This window comes from Vombatus ursinus, unplaced genomic scaffold (genome assembly GCF_900497805.2).
Source record: "Vombatus ursinus unplaced genomic scaffold, bare-nosed wombat genome assembly UNPS02014812.1, whole genome shotgun sequence".
Lineage (NCBI taxonomy): Eukaryota > Metazoa > Chordata > Mammalia > Diprotodontia > Vombatidae > Vombatus > Vombatus ursinus.
Window position 1 is genome coordinate 89140836 of NW_020954590.1, and position 20215 is coordinate 89161050.

The 20215-nt window shown below is 38.0% G+C and overlaps 1 protein-coding gene across 1 annotated transcript; it reads right to left on the reverse strand.

Moving 5' to 3' along the window:
- Positions 1 to 210: 210 nt before the first annotated feature.
- LOC114053781 (COP9 signalosome complex subunit 5) lies at positions 211 to 20000 on the reverse strand. The gene is made up of 8 exons (XM_027876932.1): positions 19814 to 20000; positions 16369 to 16603; positions 15884 to 16012; positions 11943 to 12008; positions 9864 to 9949; positions 5571 to 5682; positions 2386 to 2534; positions 211 to 570 (listed from the first exon to the last, which is right to left on the reverse strand). The coding sequence occupies exons 1-8, from the start codon at positions 19954 to 19956 to the stop codon at positions 486 to 488; spliced, it is 1005 nt and encodes a 334-aa protein (XP_027732733.1). The 5' UTR covers positions 19957 to 20000; the 3' UTR covers positions 211 to 485.
- Between the last annotated feature and the right edge of the window lie 215 nt (positions 20001 to 20215).

Genomic DNA, 20215 nt, shown 5'->3' on the forward strand with positions numbered 1-20215 from the left:
CCTGGTTTTCACTAATAAAATAAAACAGGAGTTGCTAGAACGTGGTTTTGAAATAAAGTGTCACAAAGTCTTACCAAAAGCTTGTGATAAGTTTAGAAAGAAATGGCAGAATCTTTCAAAAATGAAAGGATTTCCTTAAACTTATACAGGCTTCTCTTATTAAGAACATTAGAATAATGCAAGAAGTACAAAGAAAAGAATCTTTCATTTTAAAGAAATTTTTATTATAGCTCAGTGATCAGTATAAATAACTAAAAGCCAATATCTAAGTGACAATTCTTTAGTTTCTTCTTAAGAAGTTTTCCAAAGCAATCTTCTGGAATATTTTTAATACAACTAAAGAATTTCAAAGCACTTTGTTCTGCAAATCAGATTTTTGATAACCAATTTTAAAGTGTTAACTTGAGTATTTTTCTCATACTAGCTGTCAAACAAAGGAAATACCTCTAAGAAGGCATAAATGAGTAACTACTCGATGGCATTCTTTAAGAAATATTAATTTGGTTGAAAAGTTTATCCTTAATAACCTGAGACATCAATCCATGGATAGCTTCTATGGTGGTCTTACAGCTGAGGAAAAAATACAGACAAATATGCACAAATTAAAGCTTACAAAAGTACAATGTTTTAATTTTTTTAAAATTGCCATTTAGTATCTACAATCTAATTCGTTTATCTAAATATATAGGTTTAGAAAACAACACTTTTACTTGAAGTCTGGTTCACTAATAGTTAAAGAGGATAAAGATGTTGCTAGGTAATAAAAGGAAAACTACATATACATGAGCAGTCTTTAGACAGGCATCCCTTAATAATAAAAACAGATGCAATATCCCTAAAAAGTTTTATATAAGAGAAAATTCTACACATTATCTCCAATGTTTCCCATTATTTGATACAACATTTTCTCCTAAAAGATCACTGCTGAATTGGTTAAAATGATATCACATCAGCTTAATTACTCCTTTGTGCCTCCAAGTATGCTTTAAACAGTGAGTTTCCAGGTAACAGATGACAAATTAGTTCCCAATTTAATATGATCAATTCTGTACCAGTAAAATTTGTTATATACTGAGTTGCTGTGTAGAGATACTTATAATTTAAGGCAGATTCAAATGAATGAACATTTAGAACTATTATGAGCACAGTACTGCACATTCAAAGAAGTGGGTGTTCTCCTTAATGCTAATTGCATCCCACATACCTAATCAACTGGCTAATTCTTTTTATTTCTGCCTTTACAAGATCTATCACATCTGACCCCTTCTCTCTATTCACACAACCACCAACTTTGTACAGTGCGCCTTATCATCTCTTGCCTAGATTGCTGCAGTGGCCTTCTAACTGATACTTCCTACCTCAAATCTCTCTCCACTTCACTACATCCTCCAGGCAAAATTCAGCCAAAAAGATTTTCTTTAAACAAAGCTCTGACCTACTCAATTAACTCCAGTAGTTTCTTGTAGCCTCTAGAATAAGATATGAAAGTCTGTTTAGCTTTTAAAGTCTTTCACAACTTTGCCTCAATCTGTCTTCCCAGGACCCTCCTACATTACATCCCTTCCTTCATTCTGGCCTTTTCTTTGTCCCTCACATGACTCTAGATCTCTAGATCTCCCGTATCCATACTTTTTCAAGAGTTGTTCCCGATGCCTAGAATGTACTCTCTCCTCTAACCTCCACCTCAAAAAATCCTTGGTCTTTCCTGATACCTTCAAGTACTAGTGTCCTTCTTTCTCAAACTACCTTGTGTTTAACTATTTACAAACACAGACACATGCCCATATGTGTGCACACACAGATATGTCTAGATGTATGTATGGCATGCATATCTGTATAACAGAAAGACAAAAGAACCAGATTTAAAAACATCAGACAGATTTAGAAGGGATCACAGAACAAAAGTTCCTTGGTGTGTTTTTTTTTTTTAATTTGCTTGTTTTTTATTAATTCATTGTTGTATCCCTTGTTAAATGCTAAGGAACTGGTGTAAGGCTTTATCCCTTATTTTGTTTGATTTTTTTTTATGGATGGTTATTAAGTTTACAATAAGGATATTTGCAAAAGAATTTTGATTGTAGTTACTTTACATCTATAGCTCAGCTTGATCTGAACTTCAAAAAGGGACCAAGATGCCCCAGTGACAGGTAAGCCACCTCGTGCTCCCACTTTTCCAGCTTCTCTTGGTGTGCTGTCTTTCCCCACAGATTTTAAGCTTCTTGAGGTTAGAGGCAGTCTTTCTTTTTCTTATTTGTATTCCTAGCACTTAGCATAGTGCCTGTCATATAGTAGGCACTTAATAAATGTTTAATGAATTAAATTAAAAGAGTTTTACTTTGTAGGAAAATAAAAAGGAACTAAGGGCAAGAATTCATGCTTCCTTACCTGTCTCTTGTTGCTTTAGCAAGTTTGTCTTCTGACTTTCGGTCATGTGTTTCTAAACCCAACATGAAACTCCCTCGTCCAAGCTGGGCTTCTGACTGTTCTAGTTTTTCAGATAAATCAAAGACTTGTCCAGTAGTATAGTCTGCATTCTGCAGGTGGGGGTGGGGGGTGGAAAGGAAGAAAGAGAAAACAGCATTTAACATGTTACTTACTGATCCAGAGGACTCATTTCTCTATCACTGAGAAAATTTACACTTTCCTTTCAATTATATTTAGTAGAAAATGTATTAATCAATGTGTTATTTATTAAGAATTCTGGCATAAAATCTAAATGGCTAGCTGAGGTAGAACTTCAAACTTTTAAAACCTGTACAAATAAGAAAATCAATTATTATAAAATCTGATTTACACCATGAATTCCATTTTTGTCTTTTTATCTTTCCTCAAACTAGTCTTACTAAAATAAGATCCCATTTTATTGATGAAACTCACCTTGAAATTTCCCTCACTTAACCTAAAATCATTAGGAATTAGAAGAAACAGAATAGAGAAAACCAGACAACACTGAGAAATCATAAAATTAATCCAATCATGGCTTGAAGCTTCAGGATTAAATTCTATGACCCTGCTTGTGTAGTTCTGTCTGTGTAAACTTAACACTTGCTTTGAAAGACTGCTGCATTTTTTAAAAAGTATAGAAGAAATACTAATGCAGTTATTTGTCCAAGAACTTGAACGGGTAGTATGACACACTCCTCAGGATCCGTACCCATTATCCTTTTCTTCTGTTAATAATTTATTGTTAGTACCAACAAAAACAGGCAACCTATTTTAACAAAATACAAGCCATTGTGTGAGTTGTATTAATAATTTTATCTTACTTGAAATGGTACATAACCTCACAATAAATATTTATTAGTAGCCTACTGCGTGCAAATAAGACAGTCCCTGCCCAACTAACTGGAAATAGGAAATCTCAGATTTGGAAGGCACCTCAGACACCATCTAGTTAACCCATACCCCCAAGCAGAAATCCCCTCTACATCCCTACGAGTGTTCCTTTAGCTTCTGCTTGATGATTCCAGTGATGGGGAACTCACTACCTCATTCCACTTTTCCTGCATCAACAGTTTCTTGCATCACTATCTCATTCCACTTTTCTTGCATCAACAGTTTCTTGCATCAAAAAGAAACTAGTTTCTCTACAAATTCTTTTTATTACTCCCAGTTCTATCTTCCAGGGTCAAGCTAGGCAAGTCTAATCTAATTTATGACTTTAAAATATCTGGAGGAAGAAATTATGTACCCTCAGAAATGGCCACCAAGTCAGAAAGACCTGGGTTCAAGTTCTGTTTCTGACACACTGGCTATGTGACCCTTTGCAGGTCATTTACCCTTTTAGCGCTCTAGGCAGCTCTCTAAGATTGTAAATGGGAGAAAAGCTGTGGCTCTGTATCTGTGGAGAGTTTGCTTCAGCAATGGCATTGTAGATCCAGGCCAAAACAAAAGGCCCTTCCCATGGTCCAGTACTTCAAGCATTTGTGAGAAAGATGGGATAAATAGTAGTATCCTCATTTTATAGGCGAGGTAGCTGAAGCTCAGAGATGTTAAGTGACTTGCCCAAAGTCACACAGATTCTAAGAATTAAAGTCTGGATGGAAATCTAGGTGTTTGACTCCAAGACCACTACTTTTTCCACTATTCTTTGCCCCAACTGTTTAAAAGCTTATTTTTTTCAATGTTCATGTTCTTAATTAAGGGATGTAATCATGATCACAAAGGTAGAAAAATGTTAGATTTAAACCCAAGTCCTCTGGGTTCCAAATCCAGTACTCTAATCATTACACCACACTGCTTGTGTACATTTTTTTTTGCTTGATCCCACCCTAGGGGAGCCATTTTTATTTCCTCTATTTTAGGATATATTTCCAGACCTTGACCAACAAATTCTGCCTTCATTTTTCTAGCTTACCTACCACCACACTGATTCTGGGGTGAAACAATTTTTTAAAAACTGAGAAAGCTTCTAGGGATGGGTCTAGAATTAGTTGATGTAGATCAAACAGAAGGTGTGAGCAAGAGTGTTTTACATTCTGTGTACCTTAGAGGGATCTGTGTTTACCAATTTATCTATGTATTTATTTCATTCCTATACTATTCAATGTTACCTAAAATTAATAATTTAAATACAAAAGTTTTAGATTTTTAACAACTATATTATGATACATCGCTACCTCCCCCCAATAATAAAGAACTACAATAATCTTTTAAAAAAAGAAAAGGTTTGGTGTTTAAGAGTCAGTATTTAGAAAAAAAAAAAGTCAGTACTTCTAATATCACATAGTGTGCTTTCCATCTGGGCCCCTAGGTGGCACAGTGGATAAAGTACCTGGCCTGGAGTCAGGAAGACTATTCTTCCTGAGTTCAAATGTGGCCTCAGACACTTATGAGCTGTAGGACCCTGGGCAAGTCACTTAATGAACCCTGTTTCCTCATCTGGAAAATGAGCTGGAGAAGGAAACGGCAAACCACTCTAGTATCTCTGCCAAGAAAACCCCAAATGGGTTCACAAAGAGTAGGACACAACTGAAAGTGACAAAACCTTCCCACAAGAACTTGTGCAAATCTATTGCCACCTGATGGAAGCTAGTGCACATTGCAAGCAAGAGGGGAAAGAAAGGGGGAAAAACTCTCTATATTCTTGAAAATTATCAAATAACAAACTGAAACTGTAACTCTCAGGTATACTAAGTGACAAATGTGATCAAAACATTTCCAGAATTACTCTATAATGTCAAATCTCTGAAGTTTAGTACTACATTTGAAAGTTTTTCCATATTAATTTCCTTTATAAGATTTCTCTCTGGTATGAACTGTAGTCAAGAGTAAGGAATGAATTGATGCTTCATGGAGATCATGAAGATGTATTTAACGAACTTTAGTACACATGTGTTGAGACACCTACGTCATTATTCAAAGGATTTATTTATTTTTAACTTTTTGATACTGTTAGCAGAAGTTGCGACTATGTGAGATCTGGAAAAATGTTATTGTACAATTACAATATAAAAATAAAACTTGGCAATATAAATATTTCTCATAGACCCTTATACCCTCACAAGAAAAGTGATTGGATATAGATTAGATAAAATTCAAAATGTGTCCTTTAAAACTTTGATACTCACCGTAAGTAAGCTGGAAGAACTCAGAGTATTTACCCAATATTTGTTCCATAGAAGTTCAAGCAATTTGCGATCCAAAGATGATTTAAAGTAAGAGACTTCTAAAGCATAGTACCTATTACATGAAAAATAAGTTAATTTAAATGACAAATAAAACTGCATTTTAAAGAAGTTACTTTTAAATATACAGTGAATTGCATTTACCATTTGTGGTTTCATATTTTTATTTCACATCCCAAACAAAACAGGCTCGCAAATATGATTTATCCTTTTTGGAAAACAAATCCCAGATGAGCCTTCTTCTTCAGCTTCAGTTAAAAATAATAATCAATTCTAAATTATAATCTTGAAGTGGTATCTGGCTCAATAAGCCTTAAAAAAAGCCATTTTGCAAACAATATTCTAGCAATATCATGTGTAATAGGCAATGACTTAGGCTGGTTCCCTATTAGTGTAAGTTTGGTGCTGGAACAAAATGAGATACTCACTAATCATTCAATAGCTAACAGAGCTATAGAACAGAAAGGATATCCATTTAGGATACTGCAACACTTAGCTCAGCTAGAGGTTGTCAGCCTAGTTTCCATATACAAACACAGCTGGTAAGAAGGGCAGGATATAATGACTTACATGACCTTGGGACAGCTACCTAGTCTGAGGGGTCCCAATTCCATGTGCTTTTTCTATGCCCTTAAGTGACCAGAAAGTCACATTAATCTGGCCAGAGGCCACCAAGAAGCTGCACAGCTTGGCCTTAGTCCTCTGGGTAAACAAAGACCTGGGGACAACTCTGTGGTCCTACAGGGGAAAACTGTCTCACCCATTTGGTGGTGGTGGGAAGAACCTGGGTAGACAGTGATTCTATCAGATCCCACCCTTTGGTGGCAAGGTCCTAAAGATCTTCCAGAGCAGTGTCAAACTCAAACAGAAAGGATCCCTGTGGCTATGTATTATAAAACCACAAAATAACATTATCTATGTGGTGTTTCATTTAAAAAAAAAATTTTGTTAAACATTTTCCAGAGTAGGTTCAGCTACACTTGGGAGTTTTCAAATTTCACACCTTTCTTTCAGAAGACCTTCTATCATTTAAATAGCTTTAGGGCTTTCACTGGACAATTCTAAGCTTAGATTCAAGGAGCCTGGCATAGACAATACAAGGAAGTAAAAAGGGAAAAAAAAATAAACTAAAAACATGGCAAAAGCAAAAGACATAAAAAAAATCTTAATGGTTTCCTGAAGGAGACCATAAAAAATATAAAAGATAACAAAGACAAGAAATCCTAGGCTTTTCCTTTACCCTTCTTCTAGAAGGCTCAAGTCCCAGATTTCAAAGATATGGTCTATGGCACTCGGCAATGACAAATCCCTATAGTTCACCGTGGGTCCTCTGATGACAGTTAGTGACAATGTGGAGAAACAGCATCAGGAACATTAGGGCCATCACACAGTTGGTCACATCTCTAACTAAGGCAGAAATAAGGAGCTAGAGAAGCACCAGGGCAATAGCACAAGTTATGGGATTTCTGGCAGAGTCAACAATTCTTCATTACACACCCGGTCATCTGTAGTAAAGGGATTTAACAGTCATAAGCCTCTTGCCTGCAGTCTGTCCTGGGATCTACCATGGTTTTCCCCCATACTGTCACTTCCTTAAATATTCCCTGTTCACTTATCAAATTTCCCCTTCCCTGGTAGTCTTATCAGGGGGATGATCCCAAATCTTTGCCCCTTTAGAGACCTCTGTGGAGGGGCTAGATAACGCCTCTCCCTGAATATTATCCAGGGATTCAGGATTACCACCAAGTTGGCCTCCATTTCCTATCTCTTTAGCCCCTTGTAAGTTTCTGCCCCTATCATTCTACTGAAACTGTTCTCAAAAAGTTACTAAAGACCTTCTAATTACCAAACTTAATTAAAAAAAAAATCTTTCATTTCCTTAACCTCTCAGCAACTTTGGCTAGGACTTAACTGCCAGGATCCTACTGGATCCTCTCTTTAGCTTCACTGAGGTACTCTCCAGAGTCTCGCACACATCCTCAGCCTCCCAACAGTTAACACAGGCATTCCTCACTGAGTAATTAAAGACAATTTTCGTTCTCCTTGGCTCTTCCATCTCTATACTCTTGGCAATCTCATTCACTCACACAGCTTCACCTACCAGTTTTATGTAGATGACTCCCAAATCTCTTCTTTTCTCTATTCTGAATTAGAAACCCACGTTTTGCAGCTTATAGGACACCCCCAGATGTCCCATCTCCATCAACATGTCCCCAGATGAGCTGACTATCTTTCTCCCCAACAGAAGGTAAGCTCCTCTCGGAGAAGCAATTTTTATCTCTTTGCATTGTTTTGTTCGTAATAAGTGCTTGACAAGTTTTTGTCCCCACCCTGCCCCTTCCTAGGTTAATCCTTTTGATTTTACTACTTTTTTATGTGGTGGCACCATTCCCCTGATCTTCCATGTTGACTACCTTGGTGTTATTTTTGAATGTAAGGGGAAAGAGATAAGAGTCAATCAGCAATAAATTTCTATCAATTAAATCTCTAACATTTCTTCATTCTCTCCCCTCTTCTGCCATTCCTATTGCCAATTCCCTAATGCAAGTCCTTATCACTACTTGTCTGCCCTATTACAAAAGCCTTTCTAAAGGTCTTTCATTCTCCGTTTTCTTTTCCCTCAAATCCATCCTTCACATTGCCAAGTCTATCTTAGGCATAGATTTTATGTCAATCCTGTGCAGAAAAGCATCAATAATTTCAAACATCTTTGTCTGGAATTCAAGGGGCTCCACAATCTGATGCCTTACCCCTACCTTCTCTTCTATTTCCTCCTTTCATATATTATATCTAAGAGCCAGGTTAAGGCTCTCATAGTTCTCTGCTTTTCTTCTTTATTTTTTTGGTGAGGCAATCGGGGTTAAGTGACTTGCCCAGGGTCACACAGCTAGTATATATCATGTGTCTGAGGCCGGATTTGAACCCAGGTCTTCCTGACTCCAGGGCCATGCTCCATCCACTGAGTCACCTAGCTGCTCCAGTTCTCTGCTTTTCTTCAGGCTGTTTCCTATGCTTAGAATGAATACCCTTTCTCTTTCTTTTACCAGCCTAACTGAATCCTCCAGAATACCTCCCTGATCCCCTACTGTCCCTCTCCCCAGCCCCTGCCAAACTGGTGATGAATTTCTCTCCTCAGATCTCACATGCCATTTTATTTTTCAATTCTCTAACGTGTTATTGTTCAGTACACTATAAATTCCTTGGAAGCAACAACTATATTTGATTTAAGCTTTTAGTCTTCCCTAAGGTGTACTTGCAGCAAAGTGGCACAGCACACAGATTGCTGGACTTGGAGTCAGGAAGACCTGAGTTCAAATCCTGCCACAGATACTTATTAGCTGTGTAACCCTGGGTAACCACTCTAAGACTCAGTTTCCTTACCTGTAAAATGGGGATAATAATAGCACCTACTTCCGAGAGTTGTAGTAAGATCAAAGAAGATAACATATGTGAAGCATTTTTCAATTTTTTAAGTGCTACATAAATGCCATCTACTATTATTATTAGCATCATATTCTACAAAAAACAGAGATTTGTTGCATTGTATATTATATTTTAGTAATTCAAGAGAAACCAACAGACCTAGAAAGTGTCAGAAAAAAAAATCAAAGACAATTTTTCTAAAGTGAAAGATAATACATCTCTCTGCTCTCATTTCATGTAGCATTTTGTTTATACCTATCTTTCGACACTAACTGAATTCTGCATATGTTTGTTTCATTTCCATCCTAGAATGTAAGCTCCTTCAGGTCAGGGACCAAGCATGAGTCCTTTTTCTTTGTATTCCTTACAGAATCTAGCACAATGCTTCACATGCAGTAGGCACTTGATGTCAGTGAATTAAACTTAACAGTAACAGTATAACAGGTTAAAAAAAAAAAGCAAAGTACTCATACACCCAACAAGAGAAAAATGAGCCACAACCCCACCCCCAACTATGATTTATTAACACAAGAAACTACTACACAGTCTTCATTTTCTTCATTTTTGACAGCTATGTTGCTACATGGATAGTATATGAGAAAATATAAGAAATAAGGTTAAATGGAAAAAGGAGCACACAAAATAGCAAGTATGCACTGAAATATAGATATGTAAGTCCATTAAAGACTGGAAGAGAATGTGGAAGGATAAAAACACAATTCAAAGTTTACTGGATTCTTTTTTTTTTTAAATTGTTTAAGGTAACCATTTTAAAAAAGGTTTACTTTTTCAATTCTTTTCTGAATTACTTACTGTTTGCAATGTACTCCAAAGTCTTCTATTTTATTAAGTGGAATAGTCTGGTACTCAGAGGGACCTTCATCTGGTGGTTTATAGCCCTGTACAAAGAATATAAGTAAGACGGTAGTTTGTGAAAATACTTCCAAGGTAATGTAGAATATTTTTGGTAGCCTGGTACTGCATGAAAATAGTCTTATAACCTAAAGAAAAAATGCACTGCTATTTTGTTCTTGAGGTTACAGGGTTGGATCTGGCTTATAAACTTATTCACCAGTGTCTCAGATTGGTATAAATTTAATTTAGTTTTTTTTTGGGGGGGAGGAGAAAATATCACAACTGTCCATCTTTTTTGTACTTTTGGCAGAAATAAGGGACACTTAAATTCACATTTCAACCTTATCTTTTCAATCTAAAGACAGTTGATCCTGAATTGAATTGAATGTTAAGGAACTGTGACCAAAAGGCAGTTTAGTTCATTTTGTGGGTTAAGGAATTAATTCCCAAGATATTTAACTTTGATCATTCTCTTAATAACTTACCAATGTTAGTAGCTGTTCTATATACATATTTAAAGAATCCTTAAAAGCTATTGATCAATAGAGGTTTAGAGAATACTGACATATTGATTGATATATCTATATATAAGTGATCAGAGGTAGAATGTAAGCTTTTCGAGGAACTACAGTTGAATGATTTTCCACAATTAGTACATGGTTGGTTTTACTTTGATAATAGATTCCCTGGGAAAGGGCAAATACTAGAGGAAAAAGAGTTTTAATTTTTCCTAATTATAGTCAGGAAAGGCTTCTCAAAGGAAATGGAATCTGAGGAGAATTTGAATAAGTTTAAGGAGTGCAGCTGGTAAATGAAAGGTGAGAGAATATTCTAGAAACAAAGTATAATTCAGAAAGTATGACATCTGGAATATATAGGGGACTTTACTATTGATATATGGAACTATTCTAAGCTTCTCTCTCAACTTTTTGCAGTTCTGGGGAATTAAATTCTGCACTGGTACAGTATAAGTAAAAGTAAAATAAATAATACTGTAAACAATACCATTGCCTCTCATAATGCAAGATTAAAAGCTTCATAAAGAAGGCATGGTGTAAAAGACAATAACAGACTCAGAGTAAAGTGGCCTGGGGTGGAGTTTTCCCTCAGACCCTTTACACTAGAACTATTATGGGCAAGTTACTTAAATTTTTCTCTTGGCATCATAGTAAAAGATAAACGAGGATGTTGGGGGCTGGTTCAGGACCTGAGGGAAGCCAACTTAACTTACTCACACAGATGGCAGTTCACCATGGCTGGTATCAAAAAGCTGAGCCTTGCAGCCATTTTGATATGTCCTTAGTAATCTCAACCCATTCTGTGGGAGTGATTAAACCATACAGAAAATGATTAGGGAAATTAATCAATGTGACTGTAACTTTTTTTTTTGGTGAGGCAATCAGGGTTAAGTGACTTGCCCAGGGTCATGCAGCTAGTATGTATCATGTGTCTGAGGTCAAATTTGAACTCAGGTCCTTCTGACTCCAAGGCCGGAGTTTTATCTACTGCGCCACCTAGCTGCCCCCTCCCCGCTCAACTACAGCTTTAAGAAAGGGTATGTTTCCTCAATTCTCATTTTAAAATATGAAAGCCTACTCCAATCAGTCATTTGAGCATTTCTTTCCTCTGCAGAATTAATTTTACTGTATGTTACAAATCTGTTCTGCCTGTCTTACACTATCTACATGCTTCTACAAGCAAAGAATACCAGTTTAAATGGTTTCTCTAGTGCCTACTATAGTACAAAGAGCAAGAAGGGTCCTTAATAAGTAAAAGGATTTTTTTCCTACACTTTTAACCAAGTTAAATTGTACTGTCAAAAAACTCATAAAGAATTTTTGTTTTACTAGGTACAAATTCTGTAGGGATTCGATTGATATTATGCTAATATTTTTACATCTTTGGTTTAGGAGTTGAAAAATGGGGGAAAATGGATTTATCATATGAAATTCTTTTTCAAAATGAATAGAATTTCAAGAAAATATCTTCAATTCAACACAAATTTATTTCAATTAATCTAAATGTTTAACTTATTACCTTTGGGTAGGTCCTAAAGGCACCAAGATTCACTTTTCCTGCAGATATTGTTCTTGTTGGATCAATCTATAATGATGAAAAGAATATTTATTAAAATGCAATTGTTACAGGATAGAAAAGATATTGTTTAATTAATACTGGGAGTGAGAAATATTTTGTGAGAGTTCTAAAATAAAAGATCTAGAAAATATTGTGAGCTCATTGAAGTAAATAGAAATTTCCTCTATAAACTATTAGCTTACAGATAGGTACTTAGGGTTATTGAAGGCTTCAGTTTCTTTAGGAAATTGAAGGAAAATCAAGCTATATTTTTACTTTAAAATTCTGTAAAAACTTTTCCCTGGTATTTTATTTATATGACCTTTATTTCTGAATTAATCCCTCCCTCTTCTAACCACTGAGCCATCCTTTTTAATAAAGAATAAAAAAGAGAAGGGAAAAAAACAGTTTAGCAAAACTAAACAACCCATCAATCAAGTCTTGACAGGGTACAAAATGTTCCAAACCCATAGTTCCCCATCTCTGCAAGGAAAGGTGATGGGTGTACTTTCTTATTTTTTCCTAGACAAATGTGGTCATTATAATTACATAGCATTCAGTTTTTCTTTTCTAGTTCTTTCCATTTAAATTAACATAATCACTGTGTATTTTGTTTTCTTGGTTCTGCTTACTTCACCCTGCATCAGTTCCTATAAGTCTTCCCAAACTTTTCTGAATTTGTTTGTATCTGTTATTACTTACAGATTAGTAAAGTTCCACTGTGTACATGTACCACAATTTTTTAAGGTATTCCCCAATCATCAGGCACCTATACTTGGTTTCCAGCCTTTTGCTTCCACAAAACATTCAAGCTATATTTTTTAAAAGGTTTTTGCCATATTTACCTATTTAAAGATTATTTTCTATCTACTTCATAGGAAACTGATTGAATAATTGTCTCAAATACTTTGAACATATCAGAAATGCCATCAGGTGGTCCTCAGTGAAGTCTCTAACTGCTGTCTTGGATCTATTTCCACACTTTTCTGCCAACAGACCTGTTAACCTTCTCACATCATTCCAATTTAGTCTACAGAACAGGAAGAAGCAAGGGCATGGAAGAAGGATAAGTAAAAAGACAGAAAAATTTACTATGGACTATTTTAATGTCCCTACCTACCTTGCCAGCTCAAATCTTACCACTTGCGAATACCAGGAGAACTCACTGAAAGAAAAGAATGAAAGGAGAGAAAATCTTATCTTGCTATAGCTGTGGTATCCCTACCTCTATAATACCATGGCTCCTCTTGCCCTAGGGTTGCTCTTAGGGGAAAACAAGAAACTGTGCTGGAGTGACTTGATAAAGGATGTGCTTCTTCCTCCCTCTATCCTGTTCTTCCCCTTTGGGAGCTGATGGGAAAAGAGGGAGTGAATGGAAGGGACAGCATATATTTCCTATTCACTTTTTCCCTTTGCCCCCATTTTGTCCAATCTTCCCCATAATCCTCCTAAATAGCTTCCAGTACCTTTTCCTGTTTGTTTTCTACCATACTCCTGTACCACTTCAGTCTCTTTTACCCCAGCTGCAAGCTCCCACCCTAGTTCCTTACCACATGGCATCTTAAAGCCTCCATCTATCCATCCATCATCCATCTATCCATCATTTACCAAGCGCCTCTAATATGTCAGGCACTGTGGTAGGCACTGGAGATACAAAGACAACAATAAAATAGTTCCTGCCCTCAAGAAGTTTAAATTGTACTACAAATGATAATTTGTAAATAAATAAAAATATAACAAAATGAACACAAGGTAATTTTTTTTTGGTGGGGTGGGCACTAGTAGCTGGGAATACGGAAAGGATTCAGGTTAAAGGTGGTGCTTGAGCAGAGCTTTGAAATAAACAAAGGATTTTAAGAGGCAGGAGGTAAGTGCCACCACCCCTTTAGCCACTTTGTTGAATGGAGTCCCTACCCTAGATTAATGAATAAGTCTGCCATTATTGGCCTGGATCTCAGGGAGCCCCTACATCTACTGGAACTATTAGAGCCAATGTGTTCGAGGCATTTCAAATTGGAATTCTCATAGAAACATGGTTATATGTGATATTCAAATTCTACAGTACTAAATCTGGGATGGTTACTTCAACAGTTTAAAGCTTTGTGATTTATTGGCATGACTAGTTCTTGTACTGATTCAAACCACAATATCTTCATATCTTAGTAGGCAGTCTTCATTAGGCGCTACGGCCAATGAATCTTCCCAAGTTTAACTAGGCTGATCCGCAAATGAGGGATTATACTCTAGACACTGGGGTCAAACTCAAAGTCTTGTGCTCTGTTGCCTTGGAGAACTCAGGGTCACAACCATGCAATAAGGAGCGTTACACAGCCATTATGTGTCAATGGCAGAACTGCCTGACTCCATAGCTAACTCTCCAACTACTACACCAGGTTTCCTCTTTTGGAGTACGAACCATTTAAAAACTAGTTGATCTTTACTTTAATGCAAAGATCAGGAGTACTAAAACACTGCATTAACATAAGAACGTTATGAAACATTACTGTGCTACAAGAAATGACTGAAGAATTGAGAAATGTGGGATGACTCATAGAGAATAAAGTAGAGTGAGGTAAGCAAAAGTAAAACAACATCGCCGATAACCTAAAACAATCTTAAAAGGCAGCAGAAATCACATTCATTGCAGTAACTAATCTTGGCACCAAAGAACAAACAATACACAAAACAGACTCCTTTCCTTGTTTCCAGATGGAGCAGAGCATCACCTAACTGTTGGACTCACTCAGTTCTGCTCAACTGTTTTTCCTTGTTACAAAGGAGAGTTCATGATGGGATCATTTGTGTGTGTGGATGTGAGATGTCTGAAAATGAATGTGGTATGAAAAATGAAAGGTATCAATATGAAAAAGAGAAAACATTGCACTTAAAAATGTTTTTGGGGGCAATTGTTAATTTTTGTTAATTTGTTAACAAATTTGTTAATTTTTCTAAAATGCCATCAATAGCTATCACCTATTTTTTAAACTTGATATTAATCTAATTCTGACTTGTGATTCCAACACAGGTTTGCAGAAACCTAAAGAACCAGGGAAGTCCTCTTCAAGTTTATGTATCGAGAGATAATCATCTCCATCATACTTAGACTGTTCTGTTCCTGTGAGGCCCTAGTTATATGGGAGCTACGTGTTTCCTACATGAATGCTCTTGAGCTCTGGTGCATGGCAGCCACATACTCCAACAGTGATTCTTTGCGAGAATCTGAGAGGGACAGGGAGGAAACTTTTTCTCCCATTTTCAACAGAGGCAAAAATGTATTTCCAGGTATAGGAAAGAACTTGATACATTTCACTATTTCTTTTTAAATGGCGACCAACAACGTAAAAGATATTACCATTTTATAGCCGAAGAGACTGAAGAGCAAAGAGGTTACTGGACCTACTCATAGTCACGAAATGAATTAGCAGAATTTAAGAATTAGAAGGTACCTTTGAGGTATCTAGTCCAGGAATAGGGAACTGGTGCCCTCGAGGTCACAGGTGACCTTCTAGGCCCTTAGGTGCAGCCTTTTGACTGAGTTCGAGTTTTATAGAATAAATCCTTTTATTAACTATGAAGTTTGGATTCAAAGGGCCACATTTAAGGACCAGGGCCACATGTGGCCTTGAGGCCCCATCCCTAACTAGTCCTTATTTTAGAGTTGAAACTGAGTCTCAGAGAAAGGCAGGATTTTTCCCCCTCCCAAACTCCTGTTTTCCAGACTCCTAACTCAGTGTTCTTTCTCTGATACCACATTCTCAATGGCAGATCCCCCCCTTGACAGTTATTAATCACTGATTACATGGCAAACCAAATGAAACTCTGGACAGATATTCTCATTTACTAATATACAAACTTAAGTGAATCTCAAATTCTATTGTGAATTTAGTAACCAGCATACTTACAACTACTGCTACAAATGGTTCTTGAAACTGCTGATTGAGCATCTGGGTGCTAACATCAATCCCAGAGAGCCAACAACCATAGCCAGGGTGGCTGTGATACCAGCCAATTGCATTTTCAAGTCGACCCACCTAACAGCGAAGGAAAAAAATGTCAGATTAAATGCCAAGATTCATCTCATTTTAGAATCAGCTGTCTTTTTGGTTATTTACCAATAATTATGCAAAAACAGAATACACAATAACATTTCACAACAAATGTTAAAATACATAAGCACAATGACTTGTGAGATTGAAAAGACCCACTGTAAATCACTATTATGTTTAATCTTATTTAATATATATACTACATGCAAAGTAATTAGAGAAAATAAATTTGAAACATGTTTTACTATGCAGTTCATTGCTAGATTTTTTTTTCTATAACACCTCAAGTATATAACTTAATAGCTGCTGTGAAATCTTTTTACTTAAAACTTTTTTTTTACCTGTTTTGCATTTTCTATATATGCTGCCATATATTCATATGCAGCAGCTTGGGCATTAACTCGAGTTTCTGTGCCCTCTACTGGTAAAGCAAAACTGTCCATAATGATCATGGTTTCACCATCCACTTTCCCGAGCATCAAACCCATCACTTCCAAGTTGCCTCCTGATCTAGCATGCATCACCATTTTCAGTAGGGCTAAGGCTGAGATCTTGCAGTACTTAAAGTAATGGTGACTACAAAACAAAAACAAAGTATATTGTAAAATTAGCTTGACTATGCAAAGCACAATTTCCTAGAATGTTTTTTATGAGTTAAAGAATGACAGAAATTGGAAAGGTGAAGGGAAATGGTAGAAGGGATGGCTGGGAAGAAGAAACATTAAAGGACTCTTACTCCTTGTAGGATATAGGGAATAAGAGAGATGTTAGTATTCTGAAAAAAAGTCACACATACAGAAAATTCCACAACTCACTCAAATCACAAACCAGTGTTCTTGTGAGTAGACCAGTAATTTTTTCCCCCTCTAAGTTTAGCATGCCTGCATCTACCCTTATTATATTACATATTTTTCATTTTCAGTATACAGAATAAGGTACAATGTATATGGCATGCACTGAATAAAAGCATGTCCTGTTGGCATGGACCTGCACAGCCTTTCTTTAGGTATAGCATATTCGATCAAGAATCAGAAGAGTTGGATTCAAATTCTGCCTCTCCTACATATTACCTATGTGTCTTATGGACAAGTCCCTTACTTCCCTAACTTTCTACTTCCTCATTTGTAAAATGAAGGGATTGGATCTCTAAGGTCCCATTCAGTTCTGAATCATGTGATCTGCTCATCCTGATACTAAAGTATAAATGACTGAAAAAACCTTCTTGTTCCCCAAAGTATTTGTATTTTAATTGGAGGTAAGAAATCTCAAGCCAAGAAATGAATCTGTAATTGTGGAACATTAGGCTTTGGGAAGGAGGGGAAAAAAATTGAAAGAATCCCTGGTCAGGAGATTTGGGTTTGAGTTTAGGTTTGGAGAGCAGCCAGGCAAGTTTGTCTCAGAGGCAGTTACATAGCAGAGTAGAGTGTACTGGGCTTGGAATCAGGAAGACTTGGGTTCAAATCCAGCTTTAGACACCTATTAGTTGTATGGTTAAGTCAATGTGTTCACCTCAGTATCCTCAACTGTGAAATGGGACCAATAATAGCACCTACCTCATGGGTATAAAAAGTACTTAGTAGGTGCTATTTCCCTCTTTTTTCAGGTATAAAATGATGAGCAAGGGGTAACAGTCTTAAAGAGGTAAACCTTGGTTTGATATAAACTTCTGATCCTATGAAAAACTTCCTAAAGAATTAAGAGTTATGCTAATTTATCCAGTCTGCAGAGCAATTTGGAACTATGCCCAAATGGCTATAAAACCCTGCATACCCTTTGACCTAGCAATATCACCTCTAGGTCTGTAACCAAAAAGAGATTAAAAAAACAAAAAGGAAAAGGCCCTGTATGTACAAAAATATTTATAGCAGCTCTTTTCTGGTGGCAAAGAATTGGAAATTGAGGGGATGTCCAGCAATTGGGGAATAGCTGAACAAAGTATAGTAGGTGATTGTGATGGAATACTATTGTGCTATAAAAAATGATGAGCAGGATGCTCTCAGAAAAACCTGGAAAGACTTACATGAGCTTATGCAAAGTGAAATATCCTGTGTACAAAGTTAATAGCAATATTGTAAGATGATCAGCGATGAATGACTTAGCTATTCTCAGCAATACAACGATACAAAACAACTCTGAAAGACTTAATGTGAAAAATGCTATCCATCCTCAGAGAAAAAGCTGATGGCGTCTGAATACAGATTGAAGCATACTTTTTTTTACTTTATTTTTCTTGAGTTTTTTTGTCTGTTTTCTTTCACAACATGACTACTATGGATATATTTTGCATGACTACACATGTATAATCTATATTGAATTGTTTGCCTTCTCAATGAGGGGGGATAGGGAGGGTGAAAGGGAGAGAATTTGGAACTCAAATGTTAAAAATTGTTTTTGCATGTCATTGGGGGAAAAATAAAATGCTAGATACATTAAAAAAAAAAAAAGAATCAGAGTTATTTAGAAGTGGATTGGGTTGCCTGGAAAGAAGCATGCTTCCCACCCATTTGAGGTCTTCAAGTTTAGGCTGGATGACCGCCTTGTTGGGTATTTTGTAGAGGGGAATTTTCCTTTTAGGTATGGGTTTTAACACTTGCCACTTTGGGAGGACCCTCCCAAAGCTGAATTCTGTGATTCTCTACCTAAACAATATTTCATGGTTCTTCTATATATTTTTAGAGAGAGGGATTTGCCGTCCCCATTACAACCTTTAGGCAGCTCCCAGGCATTCATTACAGACAGTGCTCTACCCTATTAAGAGCTTCTAAGAGGAGACACTTCACCATATTTTTTCAGGAAAGCCCCAAACTCTGTAGCTTTAGAGTTAGAGGACCTGGGTTTGAATCCCAAGCTCTTCTACTCCCTTGATTGGTTCTTAACCTGGGGTCCATGACCTTGTTTTTCAAAATATTCTGATGACTAAATTTCAAAAGAACTGTAACCCTTTATAGTACAATCTATTTTATTTTATCCATTTAAATACATTGTTCTGAGAAGGGGGCCATAGGCTTCACCTACTTTACATAATTTACATCAGATATGAATTCTTCTACCTGGAGGTGACTCCTTCCTATCTTTCCTGCCTCCTTTACCTGTTTTACCTGTCCATTCTCTCCAATATCCATTGCTAATACAGGGTTGTCTGCATGTTGTCTCCCCAAGCAGACTGTGAGCTCCTTGACGGCAGGGGCTGTCCTCTGCCTTTCCCGGACTCTCCAAGGGCTTAGCAGCTCGGCACACAGTAGGTGCTTAATCAATGTTTGCAGGCTGACCTGAACTTGCCAAAGGGATCCTTCCCCACAAAATGGTGAAGAACCCCTACACTTGACCCCAATTTGCTTCAGAAAAGTAATGTTAAGAGTGGAGAGATGGCCAGCCTCCCATAGGGGAGATCCTGGGCGAGTCCCTGGAGCCCTCGACCGACCGGGGCCACCTTGGATAAGGGTCACTCTGAGCCTCAGTTTCCCCGCTCTGTAAAACTGGAGGATTTGGAGTGGATGACCCCAGGCTCACCGCCGGCTCTCACACCTCGGTGTCCTACGATCGCTCAGGGCGGCCCCCGATTGATCAGTGATTGATCAGCGGGGGGTGTGCCGATGGGGCGGGGGCGGCTCGACCCGGCGCCCGGGCTTCTGTCTCCAGAAGGCTCGGAGAGGGGCTGGGGGAGGATCTGGGGCCGCGGGGGGCCCGGGTGGGGGCGGCCCCGGGGTCCAGTCGGGGTGGGGGCCCGCCCCGGAGGCCGCAGCCTCTCCCCTTCCCTCCCCCCGCCCCCCCCCGGGGCTTCCTCACTCCTTGGTCCAGGGCTTGGCCGCCAGGATTTCCTGCTGCTGCTTCTTGTCGTACTTGTAGATCTCGTCGATGCTCTGCGCTTCCTGCATGTTGTTGGCCAGCTCCCAGCTCTTCTGGGCCATGCCGCTCCCCGAAGCCGCCATCGCCGCGGAGACGCCGCAGGCCCTCCCTGCGTCCCCGCCCCCTCAGCCCCGCTCCGATTCCCCGCCGCCCCGGCCGCGGGGCGAGACTTTGTGACCCTCGTCCCCCGCCGTAACGCAAGCCTCAGTTAACAGGTTATCGGAGCTGCCATGACACCGGGAACCTGGGATCGGAGCGGAGCGGACTATTCGGAAAGCCGAGGGAGGGGGGTCCGGTCTTCGGGTGCAAGAGGTCGTGTGAGCCGCGGCTACGAGGCTATAG